General features: G+C 49.7%; 1 protein-coding gene across 3 annotated transcripts in view; it reads right to left on the bottom strand.

Moving 5' to 3' along the window:
* Positions 1 to 23,388, bottom strand: part of CPXM2 (carboxypeptidase X, M14 family member 2) — a 207,466-nt gene that overhangs the window by 77,092 nt on the left and 106,986 nt on the right. For all 3 annotated transcript variants that reach the window (XM_045068999.1, XM_004751756.3, XM_013055723.2), the window contains one exon: positions 15,292 to 15,401. In XM_045068999.1, coding sequence (XP_044924934.1) covers positions 15,292 to 15,401 — 110 coding nt within the window. The remainder of the gene's footprint in view (positions 1 to 15,291; positions 15,402 to 23,388) is intronic.

The following is a 23,388-nucleotide window of genomic DNA, read 5'->3' as shown; positions in this document are numbered from 1 at the left end:
CCTCCCCCAATCTCTCTCTCTCTAAAACAAAACAAAAAACAAATGGGATTTGTCTGTTTCAAGATGATAGAGTAAATGTTGATTTCTGTGCACTTTTCTCAAAAATTCCCTCCAAAGAAAACAAGATAAAGAAATACAACCTTGGTCTCCAACAAAACTAGAAAACATTTATAATCTCCAAATTACAATATATGAAGACAGAAATCAGATGGAGGAGTCCCGAATGACTCAGCAAGAGGAGAAGCAAGCCACCCAGGGCTTTCATTTTAAAAGCTCAGAAACTAGACTCCTAGGTAGCTGGAAAGGCGAGGCAGGGCTGAAAACAGGTAACTGATTCAAAACATGTATTAAAAAAAATGGATTCCCACAGAGCTCTTTCTACAGATCTCCCCACCCCACAGAAGACCTGAAATTCTTCTCTTAAAAAAGCAAACAAACAAACAACAACAGCAACAACAAGCAATCCTAGAGGATCTGGATTTGGGGGCTCCAGACTCAGGAAGAAGGTGTGATATGATAGCTACAAACAGGGAACTTGGTCAGTGGGTAGCGGCAAATTGAAAAGTAAGACGCCCTGGCCCCCCTCCTCCTTCCAGCTCCAGGACACAAGGCAGCCAGGCTTCCAACAAACAGAAATTAAATAAACTGAAAATGTAATGGGGAACAGAAGAAAATCTCAAAGAAATTATAATGACTATTCCTTGACAAAGAAGCTCTTGTTGGCATAAAACAAAAGAAGGATATTCTTAGAAAGGAAAAAGGAGCTCTTGCAATGTGAAAATCCCAGAAACAATGGGCAATCAAAGAAAAATAAGAAGAGTGGAGGAGGAAATTACAAAAAAAAAAAAAAAAAAAAAAAAAAAAAAAAACCAACTACAAGCAAATAATGTCCCAGATCTGTAAGGTCGAAGTCTCCCAAATGCTAAGAATCCACTATGATGAATAAGACCCACACCCAGACATATCTTTATAAAACTTCAAAACATCACACATAAAGAGAAGATGGTAGAAGCTTCCAAAGAGAGAACAAAAAATAAAGCAAATATTTAAATCCAAGCCAAAGGAATCAGCACGGTATCAAAATTCTTGGTAACAACATCGGAAGCTCAAAGATTGGAGGCATAATGACTTCAAAATTCTGAAGGAAAAGACTTTTCAACCCATGAGTTTTACACTTGGCCAAACTGTCCATTGCGATGGTAAAATGAAGACATTTCGGATTCACAGATCCTCAAAAAGTTTCTCATGCACCAATTCCATAAAGCTGTAAAATGAACGCACTCCACCAAAATGAGGCAGAACACCAAAAAGGAGAGATGAGATCCAGAAATCAAGGGTGCCCATATAGGAAAGAATTTCCAGAATGAGGGAGGAGATAGTCCCAAGAGAGCAACTGTATAAAACCCAGAAAGCAAGCCATTCACAACATAGCAGGTCAAGGGCTTCTGAAGGAATGTCTTACAGAAACATAAAAAACAATGGTGAAACAACACTGAGCAGCTTTGACCTTGTAGAAAATTGTTATTAAAGGCTATTTTAGAGACACAGACCTATTACAGGGTATGGGAAATGTTTTTTAAAAATACAAACAGCTCTAGGAAAACAAGAAGTTGTCAAGAAAGGATACAGAGTGTGTCTCCCTTGGCTCAAACTGCACACTATTTCTTGGCTCAAGTATCAAGCACTATTGACACAGTCCTACTAATGAAAACCTTTAATGTAGATTTACCAAAATTTGAGATACAATTTTACTGGAAGGATTAAAGAAGTTAAGGTGAAGAGATCATAAAAATGAGCTGAAATTTTCATCCTCTATAATATGAATTCTGAATAAAAAGTCATAAATGTACAAACCAATACTTATCAATATGTGCATATTATTTATAAATAAATATTTGGGGCACCTGGGTGGCTCAGTCGGTTAAGCATCCAACTCTTGGTTCCAACTCAGGTCATGATCTATGTATGGGTCATGAGACTGAACCCTGCAATAGGCTCTACACTGGGCATGGAGACTACTTGAGATTCTCCCTCTCCCTCTGCCTCTGCCCCTATGCCCACCTACCACTAAAAAAAAAGAAAAATAAAAAGAAAGAAAGAAAGACAGACTTAAATTCCCAAGGAAGAATTAAAAGGAGTTTGGAGCAGTTGCCTCGTTCACAGCATGTGACGGCTTCAGGGGGTGGGTGGGTGTGAGAGAGAACTGGCAAGGCATCTTTGTTTTTTGTTTTTTCCAATTTTATTGAGGAATAACTGACAAATATAATTACATATTTAATAAATTACATGACTATATCAGGCATAAATATTTGCTCTACTTAAAGTGTACAGTGTACATATACATTGTGGAATGATTACCAAGATGGGTAATTAACACATCCATCACCTCCGCGTTAACTCTTCATGTGCTGAGACTGCCTAAGATGGGCTCTCAGCAACTTTCGAGTGTACGGTACCATACTATTAACCACAGTCACCCTGTTGTGCATTAGATCCTCTGACCTTGCTCCCCTTATAATTGAAAGTCAGTCCCCTTTGTCTCATAGCTCCCCACCTTGCCCACCCCAGTCCCTGGTAACCACCATTCTCTTGGTTTTTTGTTTTTTTTTGTTTGTTTGTTTGTTTTAAAGATTTTATTTATTTATTTGATAAGGAGAGACTGTGAGAGAGGGAGCACACACAGGGAAGTGGGAGTGGGAGAAAGAAAAGCGGCTTCCCTCTGAGCAGGGAGCCCAGTGCAGGGCTGGGATCACGACCCAAGGAGAAAGCAGACGCCCAATGACTGAGCCACCCAGGTGCCCCTCTCTTGTTTCTTTTTTTTTTTTTTAAATCATCCTTTAACACTCTGATTTCTCAAATGACTTGCTTACAAAACTGATAAATACATATTTTAATTTTAAAAAGTGAAGGGAATAGAGGGCAAGTGGCATAAAGTCTGGTTTGTTTACTCTTCCATTTTCCAGGTGTCTACAGAGCTCCTGCTACATGCTAGGCATCATGAAAAGTGCTCTGCCTTAGGCATCTATAGGAAACAATGAATCTCAAAATTACTATGCTGTTGTAAAATCACTGATCTGCACTGTAATTCATAATCATGGGCTGCCTCTGTACAGAAGCATCTGGAATGAATTAAAAAGTTATATTCAACTGAATATAACTATTTAGCAATTCCAGGATAATTGACTTACAGCTGCCACTGTGCAGACAGAGCCCAGGACTATCTGGACAAAAACAGAATAATGTGGCAGTTATTTTAAAATCTCTTGGAGAAAATCTTAGAAGCATTGGCTGAAATCTTACATGTTACTAACAAGGTACCTCCATGGGGGGGGGGTACCTAAAAATGTTAGATGTGACATATGATTAGCAGAGTTAATCTCCCATATAAGTAAGGGCCATCATCTGGCCAGAATATCTCCTTCAGGAACCTCTGTGATAGTCCTTTGATAAACCCATAGAACCTCCCAGGGACAAATCTGATCCTTCTGCAAATCAGCAGAGTATCGTGCCCCACTTCAGACCTCAGTCATCAGGATTGCTGGTTGAAAAGAAATATTCATTGTTTTTGAAGCGATTGCTAAACCCCAAAATCAAAGTCTTAAATAGTTCCTTATGCTGGTCAAGAAAAACAATAAATACCTAGAGCTTGAAATTTAAAATATTTTAAAGTAAACATTAAAAGTAAAAAGTAAACATTTAAAGTAAATTCTATATGTAAGTGGCTCATATACTATAAGCCACTTGTTTAAAAAAAAAAAAAAAAAAAAAACTCACTTTGTTTCAGGTTTGTATCACTGAGACCTGTGGTTGAATTCCCTCTATGATACAACCTAACTTTTCTTCCACTAACAACTGAGTGGTCAGCTTAGCCTATTGACAAATGTTCTTTGTGGTCATGAGTCATCAGCTTTTCTCAGATATTGTATTTTTCCTGTTTCTTTTGTTGGTGCTTCATGTTTGACTACTGAGCTGTTTTCTTGGCTTTCAGGCCACCCCTCCTCTGAAATAATTATTTTTTATTGGAACTATAAGAGCTTTTTACTCTTTCTCTATGTACTTTTTTTGGGGATTGTTTGTTTTTGGTTGTTCTGTGGTTGTCGCTTCAAGTTTTTATTTAAATTCCGGTTAGTTAACATACAGTGTGGTATTAGTAGCAGATGTAGAATTTGGTGATTCAATACTTCCCTAGGTCCCCCCACCCCTCCCCCCACCGTGCTCATCCCAAGTGCCCTCCTTAATCCCCGTTGCCCATTTCATCCACCCCCTCGCCCACTTCCCCTCCAGAAACCCTCAATTTGTTCTTTCTAGTTAAGAGTCTGTTTCCTGGTTTGCCTCTCTTTTTTTCCCCCATGTTTATCCGTTTCATTTATTTATTTATTTATTTTAAGATTTTACTTATTTGAGAGAGAGAGCAGGGAGAGAGGCAGAGGGAGAAGGAGAAGCAGGCTCCTTGCTGAGCAGAGAGCCCGATGAGGGACTTGATCCCAGGACCCTGGGATCATGACCTGAGCCGAAGGCAGTGGCTTAACACACTGAGCTACCCTGGCGACCATCACTTTCATTTCTTATCCTTTTTTAAAGGTGCATCTTTGTTTCAGTGGTTAATTTAGTAACTATATAACTTACATAACATACCTTTGTGCTAAAACCAAGCAATTGCACTACTGGGTATTTAATCCAAAGATACAGATATAGTGAAAAGAAGGAACACATGTACCCCAATGTCCATAGCAGCAAGGTCCACAATAGCCAAACTGTGGAAGGAGCTGAGATGCCCTTCAGCAGACCAGTGGATGAAGACGATGTGCTTCACATATACAATGGAATATTACTCAGCCTTCAGAAAGGATGAATACCTATCATTTGCATCAACATGGATGGAACTGGAGGGGATTATGCTGAGAGAAATAAGTCAGGCAGAGAAAGTCAATTATCATATGGTTTCACTCATATGTGGAGAAAAAGCAATAGCACGGAGGACCATAGGGGAAGGGGGGGGGGAACTGAAGGGGGAGAAATCAGAGCGGGAGATGAACCATGAGAGACTATGGACTCTGGGACACAATCTGATGGTTTCAGAGGGAAGGAAGGTGGGAGGGAGGGGGTAACATGGTGATGGGTGTTGAGGAGGGCACGTGCTGTGATGAGAACTGGGTGTTGTACTTAACTAATGAATCCCTGAACACTACATCAAAAACTAACTATGCACTATACAGTGGTTAACTGAACATAAAAAAAGAATACTTTTGTGCAATATGCTTATTCTATATATCAAGCAAATCTATTGGTGCCATTTTTCCAACAGCATTTGGTTATTTCATGTCTCTGTGTCACATTTTGGTAATTCTCACAGTATTTCAGACTTCATTATTATCACATTAGTTACAGTGGTCTCTGACCAGTGATTATGACTCCCTGAAAGCTCAGATGACAGTCAGCATTTTTTAGTAATAAAGTATTTTTTAAGTAAGGTATATACTTTATACTTTTAAGTAAGGTATATACTTTACTTTTTTTTTTTAAAGATTTTATTTATTTATCAGAGAGAGAAGGGGAGAGAGAGTGAGCGTAGGCAGACAGAATGGCAGGCAGAGGCAGAGGGAGAAGCAGGCTCCCTGCTGAGCAAGGAGCCCAATGTGGGACTCGATCCCAGGACGCTGGGATCATGATCTGAGCTGAAGGCAGCTGCTTAACCAACTGAGCCACCCAGGCTCCCCAGGTATATACCTTACTTTTAAGTGCTGCTGCCCACTTATGAGACTAAGGTATAGTGTAAACATAACCTATATATACTGGGAAGCCAAAAAGTTCATTTGACTCCCTTCATGGAAATATTCACTTTATTGAGGTGGCCTAGAACCAAACCCACAATATCCAAGAGGTATCCCTTTGCCAGAATTAAAATTATTAAGAATCAAAGAGAAGGATATTTTCATATCTGAAATATGATGGTAAAGCAGGAGAACAGATACATGATTTGATTGTTTATCTCAAGTTTCAGTAAAACTTAAAAATAAATAAGATAATAAATAATAATGATAAATAAAATAAAATAAAAATAAATAAATAATAAAACTTGAAAATAAGATATATCCCAAAACAATGCCCAAGTCCTAAGTTCAATAAATTTTACTGCATACTCACTCATGTGTCCACACCCAGATCAAGACATAGAACACGACCAGCTTGCCACAGCCCCCCTTTGGCCACCTCTCAGTGTCACCTGCCCCCCAATGATAACCTCTACTCTGACTTCCAGATTGGCTTTTCTGTTTTTAAATTCCATGTAAATGAATCTTACCATAACTACTCTCTTCTACTGGCTTCTTTTGCTCAGTGTTCTATCTGTGAGATCAATCCATATTTTCACAGGTAGCAATAACGTACTCTTTTTTGCTGGTGTGTAATAGTCCATCGTGTGCACACAGAGTGACTTATTCATCATATGTCAATGGGTATGTGTCTTATTACCATTTGGGGCTGTCATGAATGGTGGTGCCACGGACCTACCTGTCCCTGCCTTATCATGTGCACGCAAATGCATTTCTTTCAGGCATAAGAGTGAATTAGTCAGATGAACAGGTATTAGAGAGTTGAACATAAATAGATATCCCAAAAACATTTCCAAACCTGTGCTATTTTACATTTTTAGCACTGTTTACAAGTGTCTATTGTCCCACTTCTTTGCCTACACTTCATACTGTCCCTTTTCCTTAAAGCCATTCTGGGGCCCATGTGTCTTATCTCATTGCATGTTTTGTATTCTCTCGATGACTAATAAAAGAGAACACCTTGTCTTGTTCCCTAAAACCACAGGGCCTTTGTACATACCATTCCCTTCGACCTGGGATTCTTCTTCCCCCTCCAGCAATCCTTTGTCTGATAACCTCTTGGCTTCTCATCCTGCTTCAAGTGTTAACCCAAGTACCCACCCACAGGGAAGTCTCCTCGATCTACAGTCTGAGGCAGGTTCAGTAGGTTAGAGAACTGCAGTGTTGTGCCTCCAAAAAGATCACATCCTCCAAAATGATATATACAAATCCGAACCCCTGCATCTTCAGAGTGTGACCTTCTTTGGGAAAGGGGTCAAGGCAGATCAAATCAGTGCAGAGGAGATCAGACTGGAGTAGGCTGGGCCCTAAATCTGATGACGGATGTCCTTACAAGGAGGGGAAATCTGGACAGAGACAGACACACACAGAGGGAAGATGGTGGGGGGACCCCCCTGTGACCCTGGAGATTGAGATGTGGATGGTTCAACTATCAGCCCAGGGACCGCAATGGGATAGCCAGGCCACCAAGGCTGGAGGAGGCACAGAAGGAGCCTGGCCTCATTCCCAGAGGCCCTGGAGGGAGAGCAGCCCTGCTACCACTTGGAGGTTGGCCTTCCAGCCTCCAGAATCGTGACAGAATAAATCCCTGTTGTTTTAAGCTGCCGAGTGTGCAGAGCTTTTGCAGTTGCCAAGGAAACGAATATGCGGGGCTTCCTTCTGAGCGCTTAGCCCAGGCTCTAGTCCCACCCCTCCTGGTAATCTTTCTTTTTAATAGCCTCACTTCCCCCATTCATTATGAGAGCCAAAAACACCAGAGGCATTCTTGACCCCCTTTCTTATGTCTCGCACCCCTCATCCAGACATCATCCGGCCTTATCCTGCTTTCAAAACAGCCGAAGTACAACCACCTCCCACCACTGAAGCCACGCCCCAACAGGCCTCCCTGCTTCCACACTGATCCCCTAAGTCAACAGAGCAACTGGGTGTGTCCTGCTCACCTGGAAATCAAGGCATGTCATTCCTGCACCCAGCAACTTGCCAGGCTCCCCCGACTGACCTAAGAACAAAAGTCAAAGGCAAAGTCCTTCTACTGCTCCCCCGCCCCCGGCAAGGCTCACTCTGCTCTAGCCACAGCGGCCTCCTGCTCCTCCAGGGGAGCGCCACACAGGCAGTCACCACAGGACCTTTGCTCAAGACATTCCCACTGCCTGGAGGTCTCCTCCCATAGCTGCCTGACTCCCTGATGACCTCCTTTAAGCCAACTCAGCCTCAGTACCGACTCCTCAATGAAGCCACCCATGCATGCCTTTAATGACACCCCATCCCCTCCCCAGAGCCTGCCCTCCTGACCCCCACTGCCAGCTCTGAATTTGGTGTGTTTTCTCTCCATAACACTCACCACCTTCTGCTGCTAGAAAAGCTCTATTTTATTACATTCCCTGCTTTCATGTGCCTCCCCCACTAGCACAGAAGCTCTCGGAGGGCAAGGATCTGTGTCCGCTGGGTCTCTGAAGTATCCCGAGCACCTAGACAAGGCCCAGCTCATGGCAGGTCCTCCCTAAATATTTGCTCAACTATGAGGACCGTTTCTATTCTTGCTCCCACTGGAGGTGGTTTGTGTTCGTGAAATCAATCAGTCGACGTGTCCCCTGGTCCATGGAAGTGTCTGCTCTGATCTTTCTCTTCTCTCTTCTCCTCTCTCCGTCCCTCTCTACCATCCCCTCCTCACGCAGGCTTCTCCACCTGTTAGCACTGTTAGGAGGCCCAGAACACCGACTGCCCCCCACCCCGTCCACATCCCCGAGACAGCCAGGCCGGCCTGCGCGGGGCGGGACAGACCACCCAGAGGGCCCGTCCCCATGAGTCAGTATCTGCAGAGGCCCAGTTGGCTCCTGTCAGGTGAATGGATATGAGGCCCCCACCCGTGACTGCTGGCGACCCTCGGGCCCCTCTGAGCCCTGCCACAGTGAAGGTACTAGACGATACTCAAGCTGGTGGTTAGGGCAATGAGTTCCAGGATGATGCCAGCTGAGGCCACAAGCAGGAGAACACACTGAACCTTCTCGTGGGTACCGGAGATAACCAAGGGCGAAAATGCGGCCAGAAACCTTGAAGGGGAGTCTCTGCTCGGCTCTCATTAGCTGTGGGGCTGGGGCAGGCCATTTAACCTCTGACTTCAATTCCCTTATCTCCAAAACAGAGTTTCCCTCCGGGTATATTGAAGATGAAATAAAATATCAATTTCATGAGATTTCGTAAAATAGTCAAGAAAATTCACATAAGCAAGTAACAAGATCCACATCTGAACCAGAAAGGCCTGTGGTTCCTTAATAATCTATGGTGCCCAGGCCAGGGAGCCCCAAAGGGCCCCTTCCTTTCGTTTCCCTGTTCTCCTACTCTTTGCCCTTCTCCCACTCGGGTGTTTATGACACAAGCTTCTGGAGAATAAGAACCGTGCGTTATCACCATTCTGGTAAATTCCCCTTTTCAATTTTCCAAGAGACTCATGATTTAGAATGTTTGGTCCTGTTATTCCCATAAAAATCCAAACATCCAAAATTCCAGCATCCTGGCCTCTAAACACTGTCTCCCAGACTGCTTCTTAAAGCCACACAGAGCAGAAAATCCCTTTATCAGAGAAAGCAGGACATTCCTCAGTTTGGAAGCCACCCCTACTAGGATTCCTTCTGCCTCTGGTGCACCTCGCACACTCCCAGCTCCCCACCAGGCCCTGGAGAGTTAGAGCAGCATTGTGAGCCAAGAACAGCCTGGAGGCGGAGCGCCCAGAGAAGCCGGATGACTGGGTGCGACAGACAGGCTGTGGGGCCAGAGGACTCTGGGTGCAGAGGACTCCAGTGATAAGCAGGAGTTGGGTAGACACGGGATGACACCAGAGAAAACAGTGCTACCCCAGGTGGCCCTCACATTTGGACAAAATAGGGCACCAGGTGTCTCAGGGCCAAAGGTGACAGAGAGACAGACAATAGGACCAGCCCACACACATCCACTTGGACACCAGAATGAAACCTGGTTCAATGTCCCATAACCAACTTCAGGCCTTCCTGGGGTGGGGTGGGGCAGGGCAGGGGAGGGGTGCATCTGAAGCCACAGGCATCGGCTATCTTCAAGGCTTCCGCCTCATTTCAGGTACAAGAAGATCATCTGAACGTTGGAAGTGGATCTTAGTATCAGAATCCAGGTGTTCCAGAGAATTTCCTTGAGGGTAAGGACTACCAAGAGGAGCTGCGGCTGGTTTCACAGCAGCACTGAGAAATGGCTCGGACAGAGGCTGTCATTATAACCAAACATTTCCTACTGAGAGACGGACCAGCTGTGAACTTCTCTCGGGGGTCAAACTCCAGTGAGACAAGACATGGGCCACAGAATGCCACAGGACCATGAGCAGGCACCACAGAGACATCTGTGGGTATAGGGTGGCAAGTTTTTTCTTGTGACCTCAAAAATGTCAACTCTTTCATCAAAACTCTGATCTGCATCGACTATCTCGTAGTCCCGGCTCCAGGAAGGAAATCGAGGTGACATCCTGAGTTCCAGCCACGCCCTTCGGGTCCATGTCAGGCTCCTACTCACCAACCACAGCTGTAGAGTCTTGAGAAGGAAATCGAAACCCAGTGGTCTGAAGTGGCAAGTGCTGCTCTAATTTGCTCAAGGATTTGCAGCAATGAAGGCAGCCAACATACCAATGGGTCGGGGCGGGGCAGGGGGATCACTCAGGGAGTGGCACGGTCTTGGACTCCACTTTGTTCAGTTTATGAGCCATGGGAAATCTTGTGGGGTCTTCAGAAGATTCTGCAAGGAGAGGACATGTGACAATCTGTCATTAAATGACCCATCTGGGTGGAGAGCCACCTCCTCAGACCGACTAGAGGCGAACGATGATCCAAGAGTGACGGTAGAGCTCACCGCTGAAATGTTCTCCTTGAGACATCAGGTGTTCGGTTCTGCTCTGCCTGTGGCTGCTCCTAGAGCAGAAGCCCGCGGTTGTTTCCAGATGAGAGCGCGCGCTCCCAAGTGGGTCGGTGTTAGAGGATTCCAGGTAGGCTGGAAGGACAGTCACAAGTGAAGACAAGCCTTTGCCGTCCTGCGGAACTGGATCTCCTCCTGGAATTCCTGAAAGATCTATCTTCCCTCGGCATGAAGAAATCTGAACCGTGTTGTGTTTTTTTTTTTTTCTCTAAACTTATATTATTAAATAAACATCAGGAAAATTCTACTTGTTAAAAAAAAGAGGTTATAAGTGGAGTTATAAGGTGCTTTTATTCTTCCAAACTCTTCTGCTTAAAATGAGGAAAAAAGAGTGCCACAGACTGACTGTGCTTGTTCCCTCCAAGTTCGTCTGTTGAAACCAAGCCCTAAGGCGATGGTTTTAGGAGGCAGGGTCTCAGGGAAGGGACAAGGTCATGAGGGTAGAGACTTTGTGAGTGGGATTAGAGCCCTTATAAAGGAGGGCTCCGGAGCCCCTAGTTCCTTCCACCACCTGGGAACACAGAAGAAGGTGAAGGAGCTGATCATCTACGAACCAGGAAGCCAGGTCCTCTCCAGACACCCAGTCCACCAGCATCTTGACCTCGGACTTCCCAGCCTCCAGACCCATGAGAAAGAAGCCTGTGTAGTGTACAAGCCCTGGAGATGGGAGATGGTTAGAGCCGCTCAAGAGGACGAAGGCAAAGAAAAGAATGTCTGCTGTAACGCAGAAAACACAATTCCGGAAAACTCCGTCTGGGCACTCTGAAAAACGAGGTCACAGGAAGATTAAGAGTTCGAGCCAGAATACTCAAAATCTATGGAATCGGAAGATTAAAAAAAAAAATCCTAAAAAACCATGGCACACTTAAGAACAAACATGAGCTGCTTAAAACAATGGAATACAGCCACAGTGATAGGACTGGACTTAGAAAAAGAAAGAAACTGCAAGTGAAGCAGCACGCTGGAAGGGGGTGGGAGGAACGAGGAAGCAGCCAAGCCGTGGGGACAAGGGCGAGCGGGGAAAGGAATCAAGCCACAAGCACCCAGAAATAGCGCACACGAGCCCCCTCGGGTGCATACGGGTGCAAACTCGGCATTTGGAACTCGCTGAAGACAATTCTTTCTTCACTCTGGGGGATCCTCACATTGTGAGAAGGTGGCAGTGCCAGTGGCGGGGCCTCGATTCGCTGATGCAGACACCAAGCCTCAGACAAGGGGGCCTCCGCCTAGAGCCGCTGGGCTGATCGTGGGCGGAACCGGGACATGCGGCAAACCGGGCGCGCGGGGACCGCGGCGGAGCCTGCCGGGCTGGGCCACTCCGCTCACGTCCTGAACCGCGGCAGCTGAAGAGTTTCTAATTCTGACACCTTGACGTTTCTCGCACATCAAATCCCATTAGCGGGACACACCTACAAAATACTCCTGAAGCCAGAAGAGAGGATATTTTTAACCTGCACTTCAAACGGCATGTGTGGGAAGGTGTGTTTTAGAACACCTGTTGGCTACAAAATCAGGCTTCATGGGGGCTGATTCGGGAAGTTAGAACCACAACAGGAGCCCCGACCTAGTCATTATGTCCCCGTGGGGGCCGTGCTGAAGGCCCTCACACAGCTTACAGGCAACACTCCGCTCTCTGCGGTTAACCCCACCTCACCCGCAGGGGTGGGGGACACCCAAGGGTTGGGGGGCAGTGGCTGGCCTGTCAAAGCAGCTACCTCACATTGTAAGAGCACGTGCAGAGATTTTGTTCTCAGGGCATTTGGGGAAATGGTAGGGCCCTGGAGAAAAATAATAAATCCGCATAAGGACAAACAGCCCTAAAGAGGTTTTCAAGGACTCTCTGACTTCCTCTTGCCTGAAGTCAGGAGGGTGGGTCTGTCCACACTTGGGCTCAGGGTGCCTGCCTTCTCCCTGGGCTGTGCAAAGGATGAAGTAGCCAGGAAAGATGACAAGGACCAAAGGACAGCCCAGCCAGCTGCTCCCTGCTGATGATGGTCCAGCAAGGGGACGCCCTGTGGGGCGCAGTAAAGGCAAGGCAGGTCTTCACCTGAATCCCTCTGGGCACGTCCTGAGTGCCGAGCAACGTTCTGGGCTGGGAGGAGGGGAGAGGAGAGGCCAAGCCCCTTCTAACCTGGGGATTCTGCTCAAGGAGGGGCAGGCAAATAGCACCCAAGGAAACAAGTCACCCACATTCAGGGAGGGACAGCACCCCATAAGAGTTAAGAGGGGACAGTGGACAGTCACACAAGCCTGGCTGGGAGTTTCCAAGAGAACCTAGAAGCTACAAACAGAAAAGTGAAATGATCCAGCAAATGTTTTAAAATTATAAATCACCTAACTTCACTGCTCGACAAATCCTATGAGTTCTTAGGACTCCTTCTCTGGTAAGGCAGTGACAGCTTGGAGCCATAAGATAATAGTTCCAAGGCCCCAAAATCCAGAAGTGTCAAGGCCAAAGTCTGAACTCCATGTGCCTAGGACCCCACACTATGACACCCCCCCCCCATGCTCCATCCGCCCACTCCAGGAGTCAAATTCCCAACTGGAACAACATGACCCCCCCCATCCCCACCAACAAATTCAGGACTAACAGGGCCTTCCAAATTTTGACTGAAAGCACGAGTAACTGTGAACACTTCCTCTTTAACAAAGATAACTGCACTTACAGAGAGAACGTTCAAGGCATTAGCTGAGAGCAAGTCTCACTGCTGCAGGAAAACAGGCCCACAGCCATTGGGACGCAGCCCCGCGAGCCTTCACTTAGCTTCCACGGAAGCCGGGACCCTGTTCACCGAGCCGCAGGCACTCACGTCCCTACAGGTCATTGAGCCTGGAGACTTTATCCTCTTGAGAAACACAACGTCCAGTTGTGCACAGCCCAAAGTTTCTTATCAGCTGTCATTAAAGAACAGCCCTACTTACACAAACCAAACTTGGGACTTCGCTAATGTTGGTTCTAGAAACATGCTGCCGGAATCCTGGCCTGCAAAGTGCTACCGGTTGAGCGGCTTCAGGCTCCGTGGCTGGGGCTGAGTGTGGCCGGAGGACAGAAGAGCGGGCGCAGCGAGCCAGGGCCCAGATCACACACCCCTGAGCCCACGAGCTCCTGGTCAGGGGCCTCACCTGCCCTTGCCGGTCCCCAGTGGCGCAGCAGCCGCCTGCAGCATGCTTTCGGGGACCGCGGAGAGCATGAGGTGTTGGCGTGGAGCTCAGGCGGCCCAGGTCTCAGGGATGAAGGACCACGTCCCTCCCGGGATGCTGGAGGAGACGGCGCATGCGCAGACAGGGTTTGAAGCGCACGGAATTACAGAGCAGCCGGGAGAGATGCTGAAATACCGAGACACACACAGGACAGAGGGTGACCAAATGCTGAACTGGGAAGGGAGGGAACGGCAGGAGCTGAGCAGGAGGCAAAAGGCCCCCTGCATGGGCCGGTGCTACAGCGCCCCTTCCCAACAGAGATGCCAACTCCCTAACCCTGGGACCCGGAAACACTTGGGCTATCTGGTAAAAGGAAACGAAGCTTGCAGATGGAATTAAGGTTGCTTGAGATGGGAGGTGATCCTGGAGCATCCACGAGGGCCCAGTGTCATCACGAGCTCCTTAAAAGTGGAAGAGGGAAGCAGAAGAAGGACCCAGAGGCTTAGGAAGAATGCAGGCACCTCTAGAAGCTGGAAATGACAAAGACCCAGACCCTCCCCTCCAGCTCCAGAAGGAGCACGGCCCTGCCCACACCGTGATTTAGTCCCGGGGGCTTCTGTCCTCCAGAACCGGAAGAGAGTAAGAGTGCAAGTGGCCCACGTGGCTGCGTTTATGATACGATGTGGCTGCATTTATGATACAATGTGACAGCAGCACGAGGAGTCGATCCTCACGGATCCTGCAGGACTTACGCAGCCTGGCACGATGGAGGGCAAGGGGTGGCCGGCAGGGGGACCTGCCGGAGGAAAGGCAAGAAGCCAAGAACTGCGCAGTGTATCAGCTGTGCAGGGAGGAGCTCGCCTGCCTGGAGCAGGACCGTCACAATAGTGAAGGCCAAGGTCGCGTGACCCTTGAGCCTCAGAGAAGGAGGCCAAGACATGAGGTGCTGGGCCCAAGAGAGCCACGAAAGGTCTGACCTGGGGAGAGCCACAGAACAGCCTGGAAGGGGTGTAGGTGCTGGTGAGAAGCACTGGTAGAGGGAAGAGGACAAAAGCCAGTGGCTGCTGATGTGGCTGGGGGTCAGGCCCTCCTCCTGCCCAATCCAGACAGATGACATGAAGGGGCAGAGCCCAACAGGTGGAGGCAGGCCGACCCGGCTCCGGGTACCAGCAGCCTTTGCACTAAGGGCTTTTTGCAGAAGACACATAGCCTGAGTGAGTCTCCTGTCAGGCTCTCTCTCTAGGATGAGCATCTGAGGCATCGCGCTTCCTGGTGGGACACGTGGGGCTAATGTTGCAACACCATGCGACCCAAGCTCAACGAATCACGGGCTGCATCTCCGGCCAGAACAACAACCAAAGCCACCAGAACCCTCCTGTGCCACTGGTACCTGGATGTTGAGTCTCCCTCGGTGTGCCCCGAGGCCGTAGCGCTTGGAGGTAGAGGCGTGAAGCTGGAAGTCTGTGATTTTTAAGGTTTCCAGACCGAGAGGTGGGCAACCTAGAAAGGACAATGCTTGTTAAAAACAAAGACAGATGTTCAAAGGCGAGTTTCTGGTTTTCTAAATCTGGCCTCCCCTTTTCCCATTTGCCCCTGCACCGCCCCCCGCCCCGGGGCATGTCCGGCATGTCCAGACAGATGCGCTCCACTCCACCGTCAACAGTGTGCCCACCGCCTTTCTTGTCGGCACTTCCTCTCGGGCTGTCTGTGCTCTGATACTCCTTCTCTCTGTTGCTGTCCCTGCTACTGTTTGAGGCTGTTTCCAATTAACGACTCAGCCAGGGAGCGCTATTGGTCAGAAATTTTGGAGCAATCCCGTGGTTGAGTTCTGCAGATTAATCAGAACGTGTTGATTTTGCTTCAGCAACTTTGGCTTTTGTATTGTGCATGCTAATGAGCAAGGCCATATAAATAGGAAAAAAAAATCTATTGTTTTCCATTCTTGGCAAAACTGGCAGTTTTGAAAACAGCTACGAGCTACAGTGTGGTCCAAGGTGCTCCTGGAATAAGACGCTGGCACGTGGGCAGACCCCGGCCAGACTCCCCATCCAGACCAGCGTCCCTGCAGCTGAGAGCTTTAACAATAGCTCGGGGCCTGATCCCATGGCCTCTGGACCCCCAAGCTGTTGTTCTCACGGCGCAGCCCACCTTGGGGCTGGAAGTCTCCGAGTGATGCTATCTGTCTCCTACAATCTGACCCTGGTTAAAAAAAATACCAACTCTGGGGGAGAAGCAAAATCTATTTCTACTAGAAGCGTGAGAAATCCCTCCTGTGAGAGGCACGTTTGAAAAATCTGTGCAGCTCACTGCTGAGATGGGTGTGTCCCCAGGGACCTGAGCCAGTGTGGGTATCTGTCCATCCATGACAAGCCCTGGCAGGGAACAAAAGCCCTCTGGCCTCCGGATGCTGGGGGAGATTGGCAAGACAGGAGCTGCGACTGGTGCTCTGCAGGCCTCTGGGGACAAAAGTCGGCCTGGGAGGGCTGCTGTCAGAGGGACTCAGACCCGCCAGGCCCCGAGACACTTTCTAGTCCTCCCCTTGAGTCCTCAAGGAGGAAGGCGATGCCCAGAGACTCAGGTGAGCCTTCCTAGGCATCCCTTCCAGCAGCAGAGCTGGACCTTGGATGCTGGCCTCCAGATTCTTGGCTCCAGGCTGCGTCCTGATCCTGCCACATCTGCCATGTGGCTGCCTGGGTTGGTTCACATGCACCAGCCATCTCTGCTAGGAGGAGGGGGCAGAGGTACCAGGGCCCAGAGTGCTGAGCAGCACCAAGTGGGGAGTAACGGTGCCCCTGTTGCCCACTGACACAGCAGGAGACCCCAGGAGGCTTCAGGTGGCACTTTGAGCAATGGTGCACCTGCTGGATTCTGCCGGGGGGGGGGGGGGCGCACCTCAAGTGGGGGGCCAGGGGAGCAGGGACCATGCAGTGAATGGGGGACGAGAGTGTGGATCCGGTGGGGACCACAGAATGAATGGGGAGGGCATGCAGCCAGGGTGGGATATGGCCCAGGGGATCTAGGCAGCAAGCAAGCCTGAGTGCCCAAGGCTGACCTCACAGAGGGTATTCTAGTTATCATAACCTCCTTCCCTCACTGGGATCTGTCCTGGGCACTTTCCCAGCCTCTGGCGCACATGGGTGGAATTTCCTTGGTCCCAATGCTAAGAGAGTAATTCTCCATCATGCCTACTGGAAACTGACCAAGTGTCAGAGCACTGAGCAAAGATATTTCTCAGAAATCTACATGGCCTGCCTCCACCAGTTGTGCTTGGTCATGGAACCTGTTCATGCTGACCTAGCAGTAGCCACACCTGCCCCTCTGGGGCTCAGCCCCTGGGCTCAGGCTGTGAGATCCAGAGCCTGGGCCCCCACGCTGTCCCACAGTGGCCTCAGGATGGACAGCACCTTCTTTGCATGCTGCTTGCCTCTCTGGGCCATATCCCTCCAGCCTCTCAGAACTCAGTGGTCATTGGTAGGCACCTGAAGCCCTGGTCAAGATTCAGGGCAAGAACTGAGGGTCAGGATCACTATCTATCTGGGAGGTTAGATTCCAGAATGTTCTTCAACCTGCCTCTCAGCCCTGACCCTGACCCAGGTTCAGGGCTTCCTCAGCTAGAGATGCTGCCCACTGTCCCCAGTTCTTACCACTCTCCTACTGTTCCCCTCTCCTCCTTGTTACCTAGTCCCAGCCCACTCTGCTTCAGACACATCAGCATCCGCAGGGAAACCCACAGGCCTGGGCCCTGACGCCTCACTGGCTGGTCAGTGCTTCTGCTGGACGATTCCCTGTGTCCTGGGAGTGGCCTCTGCATCTCGATTCTGCCAGATACACCAGCTTTGGTTTCAGACCCGGACAGAGAACAGGGCACTGGCCTGTTCCCCACCCCCCATGTCCTGGGGCTCCGTTCCGAAGCCCGGTCTTCTCACATGAGCATCAGGAATTCAGAAAGGACTCACTGCCATTTCAGTGAGACTCTCTCACAGCACTGTCCAACGTGTTCACATCCCCTGGTCCCTCCCTCTTAGCAGAAAACACAGCAGGTGCTGAATTTCAGGTACCCCATTGGGCGAACCCTCCTATTACTCATTTAGGTAGTCGGGTACACAACACAAACTACATATTATTTATTAGTCAAATAACAAAGAATAACTGTTACCCAAAGCATTTCTTCCAGGAAAAGGGAGCATCCATATGCACATGCATACTTTAATTTAAAAAGGAACCGAATAAGATTGCCTATTGACCAAGATCACTCTTACATTGATAAGTGGAAGCTCCACACATCCTCTCACCAGGATACACAAAGTGGGGAAGAAAGTGCCCAGAAGAGGGGTGTTTATCGACTGCATGTCTAATATCAACCCAAAAGCTCAATGCCGGCCCTCTCGAGGGGCTCAAGCATCAGGCCCACAACGCAAGTGTGGACCCAGAGTCAGCACCGCTGTCAGCTGCCCCATCCGACAAACGTCCACTCTTGCCCACTCTTGTATGATGTGACAGTGTAGGCCAGAAAAGTCACTCCTTTGGTCCACAGCACAGCTGATGACGTCTTTGGTGAGGAGCCCAGATAAACACACACACACACCCAGACTGTACTCAAACACTGGCTTCCCTGAATCCTAATAAGGATGTTTTTTTTTTTTTCCTTATCAGAAGACACCATCTTCAGAGAATTTGGTTTTGTTTGGAAGCCTTGTCGGTCTTCCATGCCATTACTAAAGACACAAGGCAGCCCCACACTGAGAAAGGCCACAGCAAAGTCACTGACGCACGGAGGTCGCTGGGGCATCTCTGGCTGTTAGAAACCAACAGTGGTTAATGTAAGCAGGAATGGAGATTGCTGGAGGCATAGGAGGAAGCTCCCAGAAGGGGCCAAGGCAGGGACACAGGACAGGTGCAGGGGAAGCCCCAAGAGCCCTGTCACCCAGCCCGCAGAAAGCACAGACCATGTGCCCCTGGAGGACCAGACAAATCCCGACAGCACTGCCGGCCACACCACCCTGCCTCAGTGGCTGCACCCAACGTCACACCCCTCCTCCCAGAGAGGGCCTGGCCCCCCCATCACCAGTCTGCCCAGCAAAGTCAGGTGCTGTCGGCAGGGGGTGGATGCCAGTCTCCAGCTCCCCGCTGTGCATGAGTTGGAGGGGGGCATCTGGAGCCTGTGCAGCCCTGCGGGGGTGGGGGTTCCCACACCGCCCACGCTCCCCACCCCCCACCCCCCGGTGAGATGAGTTCTCCAGCCCCACGTCCCCCTCCCCTCTTTTGGATTTTGCATTCTGCACTCCGGCTTTGGTCCCCAGGCACGGTGGCTCTCCTCCTTCGGTGACCTCCTCTCCCTCCCCTAGTCCACTCCCTCTTGGCTACTCCCGACCCAGAGTTGCTGCAGAGTAAGTCTTAGTCGGCTCGGGCTGCTGTAACAAAGCCTCATGGGCAGGAGGCTTAGACACAGAAGTTTATCGCTCGCCTGTCTGGAGGCTGGAACGCCCAGGATGAAGGCATCGGCGCGGCTGCCCTCTGCTGGGGCGGGGGGAGGGTGCTGCCTGGTTCTAAGCCGTCCCTTGTCACCCAACCACACATGGTGGCTCTCTGGGGTCCCTCTCAGGAGGGCACTAACCCCGCTCATGAGGGCTCCACCCTCAGGACAGAAGCCAAAGCCCCCGCCTCCTCAGACCATCACTTTAGGGGCTAGAATTTCAACCTAGGAATTCTGGGTGTCAGGGGGTCCCAGATATTCAGGCCCCAGCAATGATATTTCTGTTTCTCTCCTTCCTTCTTCCTGGTTCAGGGAGACTTTTCCTCCCCTGCAGCTCAGGGTTGTCACCCTCCGGCTCCCAGAGCGTCATCCTTCCCTTGCCCCTGAGCAGGTCACAAGGGTACCTCAGCTGCATCCACACAATGACAGACACCACCTCCGCCAGCAGCAGTCAAGTCGCCCATTTGAGGTTGCAACTCAGGACCCTCCCGTGAGTGTCTCTGAAGACCAGACCGTTCCACCGCCTTCCATATGGGAGGCCTGCTTGGCAGCAGAAGGCCGTCCCGCTCTGGAGGTGACTGTCATCACGGACGTGTCCCCACCGCCTTCCACAGCCCACTGCTGAAGAAGCTCTCCAAGGCTGCGGTGACTTTCTCCTCCTCCAGCAGACTGTCCCTGCACACTCAGATGGGGAGGGGTCACGGAGATGCTTGTGCTGTCTTTACCTGTGGAATAACCCCTCTGTCTCTCTGCCACCCCGCCGGACCTTCTCCTTCCTCAGTTCTTCCGTTCCCTTCCTGCCACGACGTGCCTGCTGGACGAGGGCTTTGCCTCGATTCCCGTGACCATCAGTGAAATGTGGCTCAGCACGCATTACCACATCGCCCCCCCGCAGGGCTGGGGCACCACCACGCCCGCTCAGCTCGACACAGACACACGCTACCCCAGCTGGGGGCTCCCTGCCTCCCGGGAATCATGTTTACAACTTTTTTTTTTTAATTAATACAGTGTTTACACATAAAGTAGTGTATTTAGCACAACCTCTTTATCCTACCTGTCTTGAGCAAGGGTCGACAAGGCAAAAATCCTAGGTCAAAACCACGTTATTGTGGACAACAAGTTCCTAGGCCTATTGTAATGATTTACGTTGAAAGTCTGACACAGGGATCTCCACATTTAGGAAAATGAAGGGTTTTCCTATCCTGAAGGACGGGACAATGGAGGACAGCTCAAATAAGTTTGATTTAGAGCTCCTAAGTTAATTCAAAATACAGAGGACTGCAATGTCCATATTAAATACTTAACTCGGAAGAATTTCAGCATATTTCCACCTGATTCATTCTTCCCCTCTTCTTCCTACCCTGTGAACATCATCCCTAAGCCTCTTGGCAGGTCTGGTTAAGGTCCACAATGAGCAAAATGAGCTGCCCCTCTGCCAGCAAAGCAGAACAATACTGCATTAAAAAGAATACTACAGAGGACAATTAAAAAATCACTGCCAAGCACACTCAGCCGCTCGGGAGAAAGGTGCAAGTAGGAAATCGAAAACATACAGAACAGTCCAGAGGCCTCAGACCCAGTAAGGTGAGGCTTGTCTCCCCTGTTGCTACTGCACTAAAACTCCATCAGGTCCCCCACGCTGCAGAGGCCTACAGAAGGTCCCGGGGACAATTCCTCCCTCCAGCTGCACTCCAAGCTATCAAAGACCGAAGAGTCATACAAAGAAAAGGAGCCAGAAATGGCAGGCTGACCACATCTGGCCACCAGGCTCCACGACCTCGGGCCAAAGCTCCAGACCGCCTCCTACTCTTTGAGGTGACATCTGGAGAACTTCAGTGACTTAGCTGATCCCCGGTTTGGGACACAACAGAGGACTGCTGCTAACATTATAACCCCAGGGGCAGAAAGCAGCCAGACAGAATCCACAGGATGAATCAGCCTCCGCATCTTCAAAATTGGAACTCGGGGAGAGGCAGACAGGGTAGAAAGGAGACAAACCATGAGCCCAGCTCTGGTCCCTGGCTTGTCCGACTACTGGAGAGGAACAAGACAGTGAGACTCAGACCAACACGAGACTTCTCACTGGCCGTCTGTGCACCGCAGGGCTCAGGAAAAACAAGTCAGAATCTAGAATCTGCTACCAGTCAACAGTCCAGGTAACTAAGGGCATTTTCAGAAATCTAATACTTAGAACATGTACCCCTTCCCACCAGAACCAGACATTCTTGCTGAAAGAACTTCTGGAATAAGGAGCCAGAGACACAGAGACCCACAGACACACACAGCAGGTGCGAAGAGTCGAGTACTCTATGCGGCACTTACTTCCTCTAAAAGAAGCCAAGAGAACTCTCCAACCAAAGCACTCCAGCATTTTGAGGTTAGAACAAAGCTAGAACAAGAAGTGAGAATTCCTTTGGTTTAAATTCTCAGAGAAACAGCCTGCCCTGTCCGAGGAGCTGTCAGCCACCATACCTCCCCCCACCACGGAGGGCTCGTCTGCACCCACCAGGACACTGCACGGAGGGGCCGGAAGTGCTGCCCCAATGAGCAAGTAAAACAGAAGAAACAAGTGCTTCCAAGCTCAGCGTAAATGGCCACGATCAGAAAGTCAAAAGGCCAGAAGCCAGAACCAAAATATGCCCGTGTTACAACCAAGACCGTAATGTCAGTGGAGATCACTGCCAGGCTCACAGAGAGCTGGGGAGCCTCGGGGAAGCTGAGCACCCCCAGTCCCCCGGCCCAGCCCCGGCCGGGCTGCACGGAAGCTGCGGGCCAGGGATCCCGCTGGGACCCCACGGCAGCCACAGAACCCGCCGCAGCACTGCTCCCTGCTCCTCCTACAGAACAAATCCACAAAAACTCCTATATGATCAAGTTCTTATTATTTCTAAAAGGACAAAGAGTAATCCTCAGAAGCAGATGGGGGAGGAGAACGTGAAAATGGGTGGGGGAAAAAAGACTTTGGGAGAATATTAGAGATAAGAGATGTGTCATAACCGGAAGGAAAGAGGGTGACAGTCATCAAAGATGACTCCACATGGCTCCTAAAGGCGGTGCGAGTCTATGAGAAGGCCCTGTGTCCAGCGGGCACCGTCCACCAGGCCTGGGGCCTGTTCTACCTCCCCCCTCTGACAAGCGCGCACACACACACACACACACGCAGACTTCATTCAGTGTGACCCAAGCTTAAATTCTTGGCGTTGGGGCCACCTCACAAAACAGCTGTGGGCAGGTACAACGCACTGGTCTCCCAGTGGAGGCCCCAGTGGCCCAGAGTTCAGGGTGAGGTCCAAATGAAGAGTGCAAGTTAGAATTCTGGGTCTGGGGCACCAACCCCAACATCCCTCCCCCAAAACGCATATCTGTCTGGAGGGCAGCCGTCACGACAGACAAGTCACGAGAAGTATTTTAAAAGGCTAACGATGTGGGGCGTGATAGGGGAAAGGTGCAAGCAACCTCCCTGAGCCCGGTGCTCTGAAGGCATCTTGTGATCTCATCTCCCCGGGGACAGGGAGAGAAGAGCGTCCTCACCCCCATTTCACACGTACACAAACAAGACCGGAGGAAGCTTCCGCAGAGTTAAACAGCTAAGTATGCGGGTTATAATATATAACGGTTATAATATATAACGCCGTTCGAGCCCAGGCACGGCTGGGACGCCACCTGCTTGACTTGAAGAGGCAAGAGAGGGAGGCAAATCCAAGTTTCATGGTGGTGTTTGGGGTCACGATGGAGAAAGGCAGTGGGGCCGGGCCGGGCATCCCCAGCTGGCCGAGCAGGGCTCAGAGGCCCAGGCCAGTGGGCCTTCTGTGATCATCAGCTCAAAGCAGAGTGAAGAATTCTCCAAGACCTCGAGAGCGCTGGCAGGGACAAGTGCACAGCCCTACTGTTGCCATAAATCGAAGAGCTCTGACGTAGGACGTTCTGTCCCTCACCTTTCTGGAGCTGACATGCCCTTCAATGGGTGAAGGTGGAGGCAGCCCTGCTGTGCTGGGGGGCGGGTCTGCGATGGCT

Source organism: Mustela putorius, unplaced genomic scaffold, assembly GCF_011764305.1.
Source record: "Mustela putorius furo isolate JIRA1106 unplaced genomic scaffold, ASM1176430v1.1 tig00003909_pilon_pilon_pilon, whole genome shotgun sequence".
Taxonomy (NCBI): domain Eukaryota; kingdom Metazoa; phylum Chordata; class Mammalia; order Carnivora; family Mustelidae; genus Mustela; species Mustela putorius.
The sequence above is the reverse complement of the archived record's forward strand: the minus strand, read 5'-3'. Positions and strand labels throughout refer to the sequence as shown.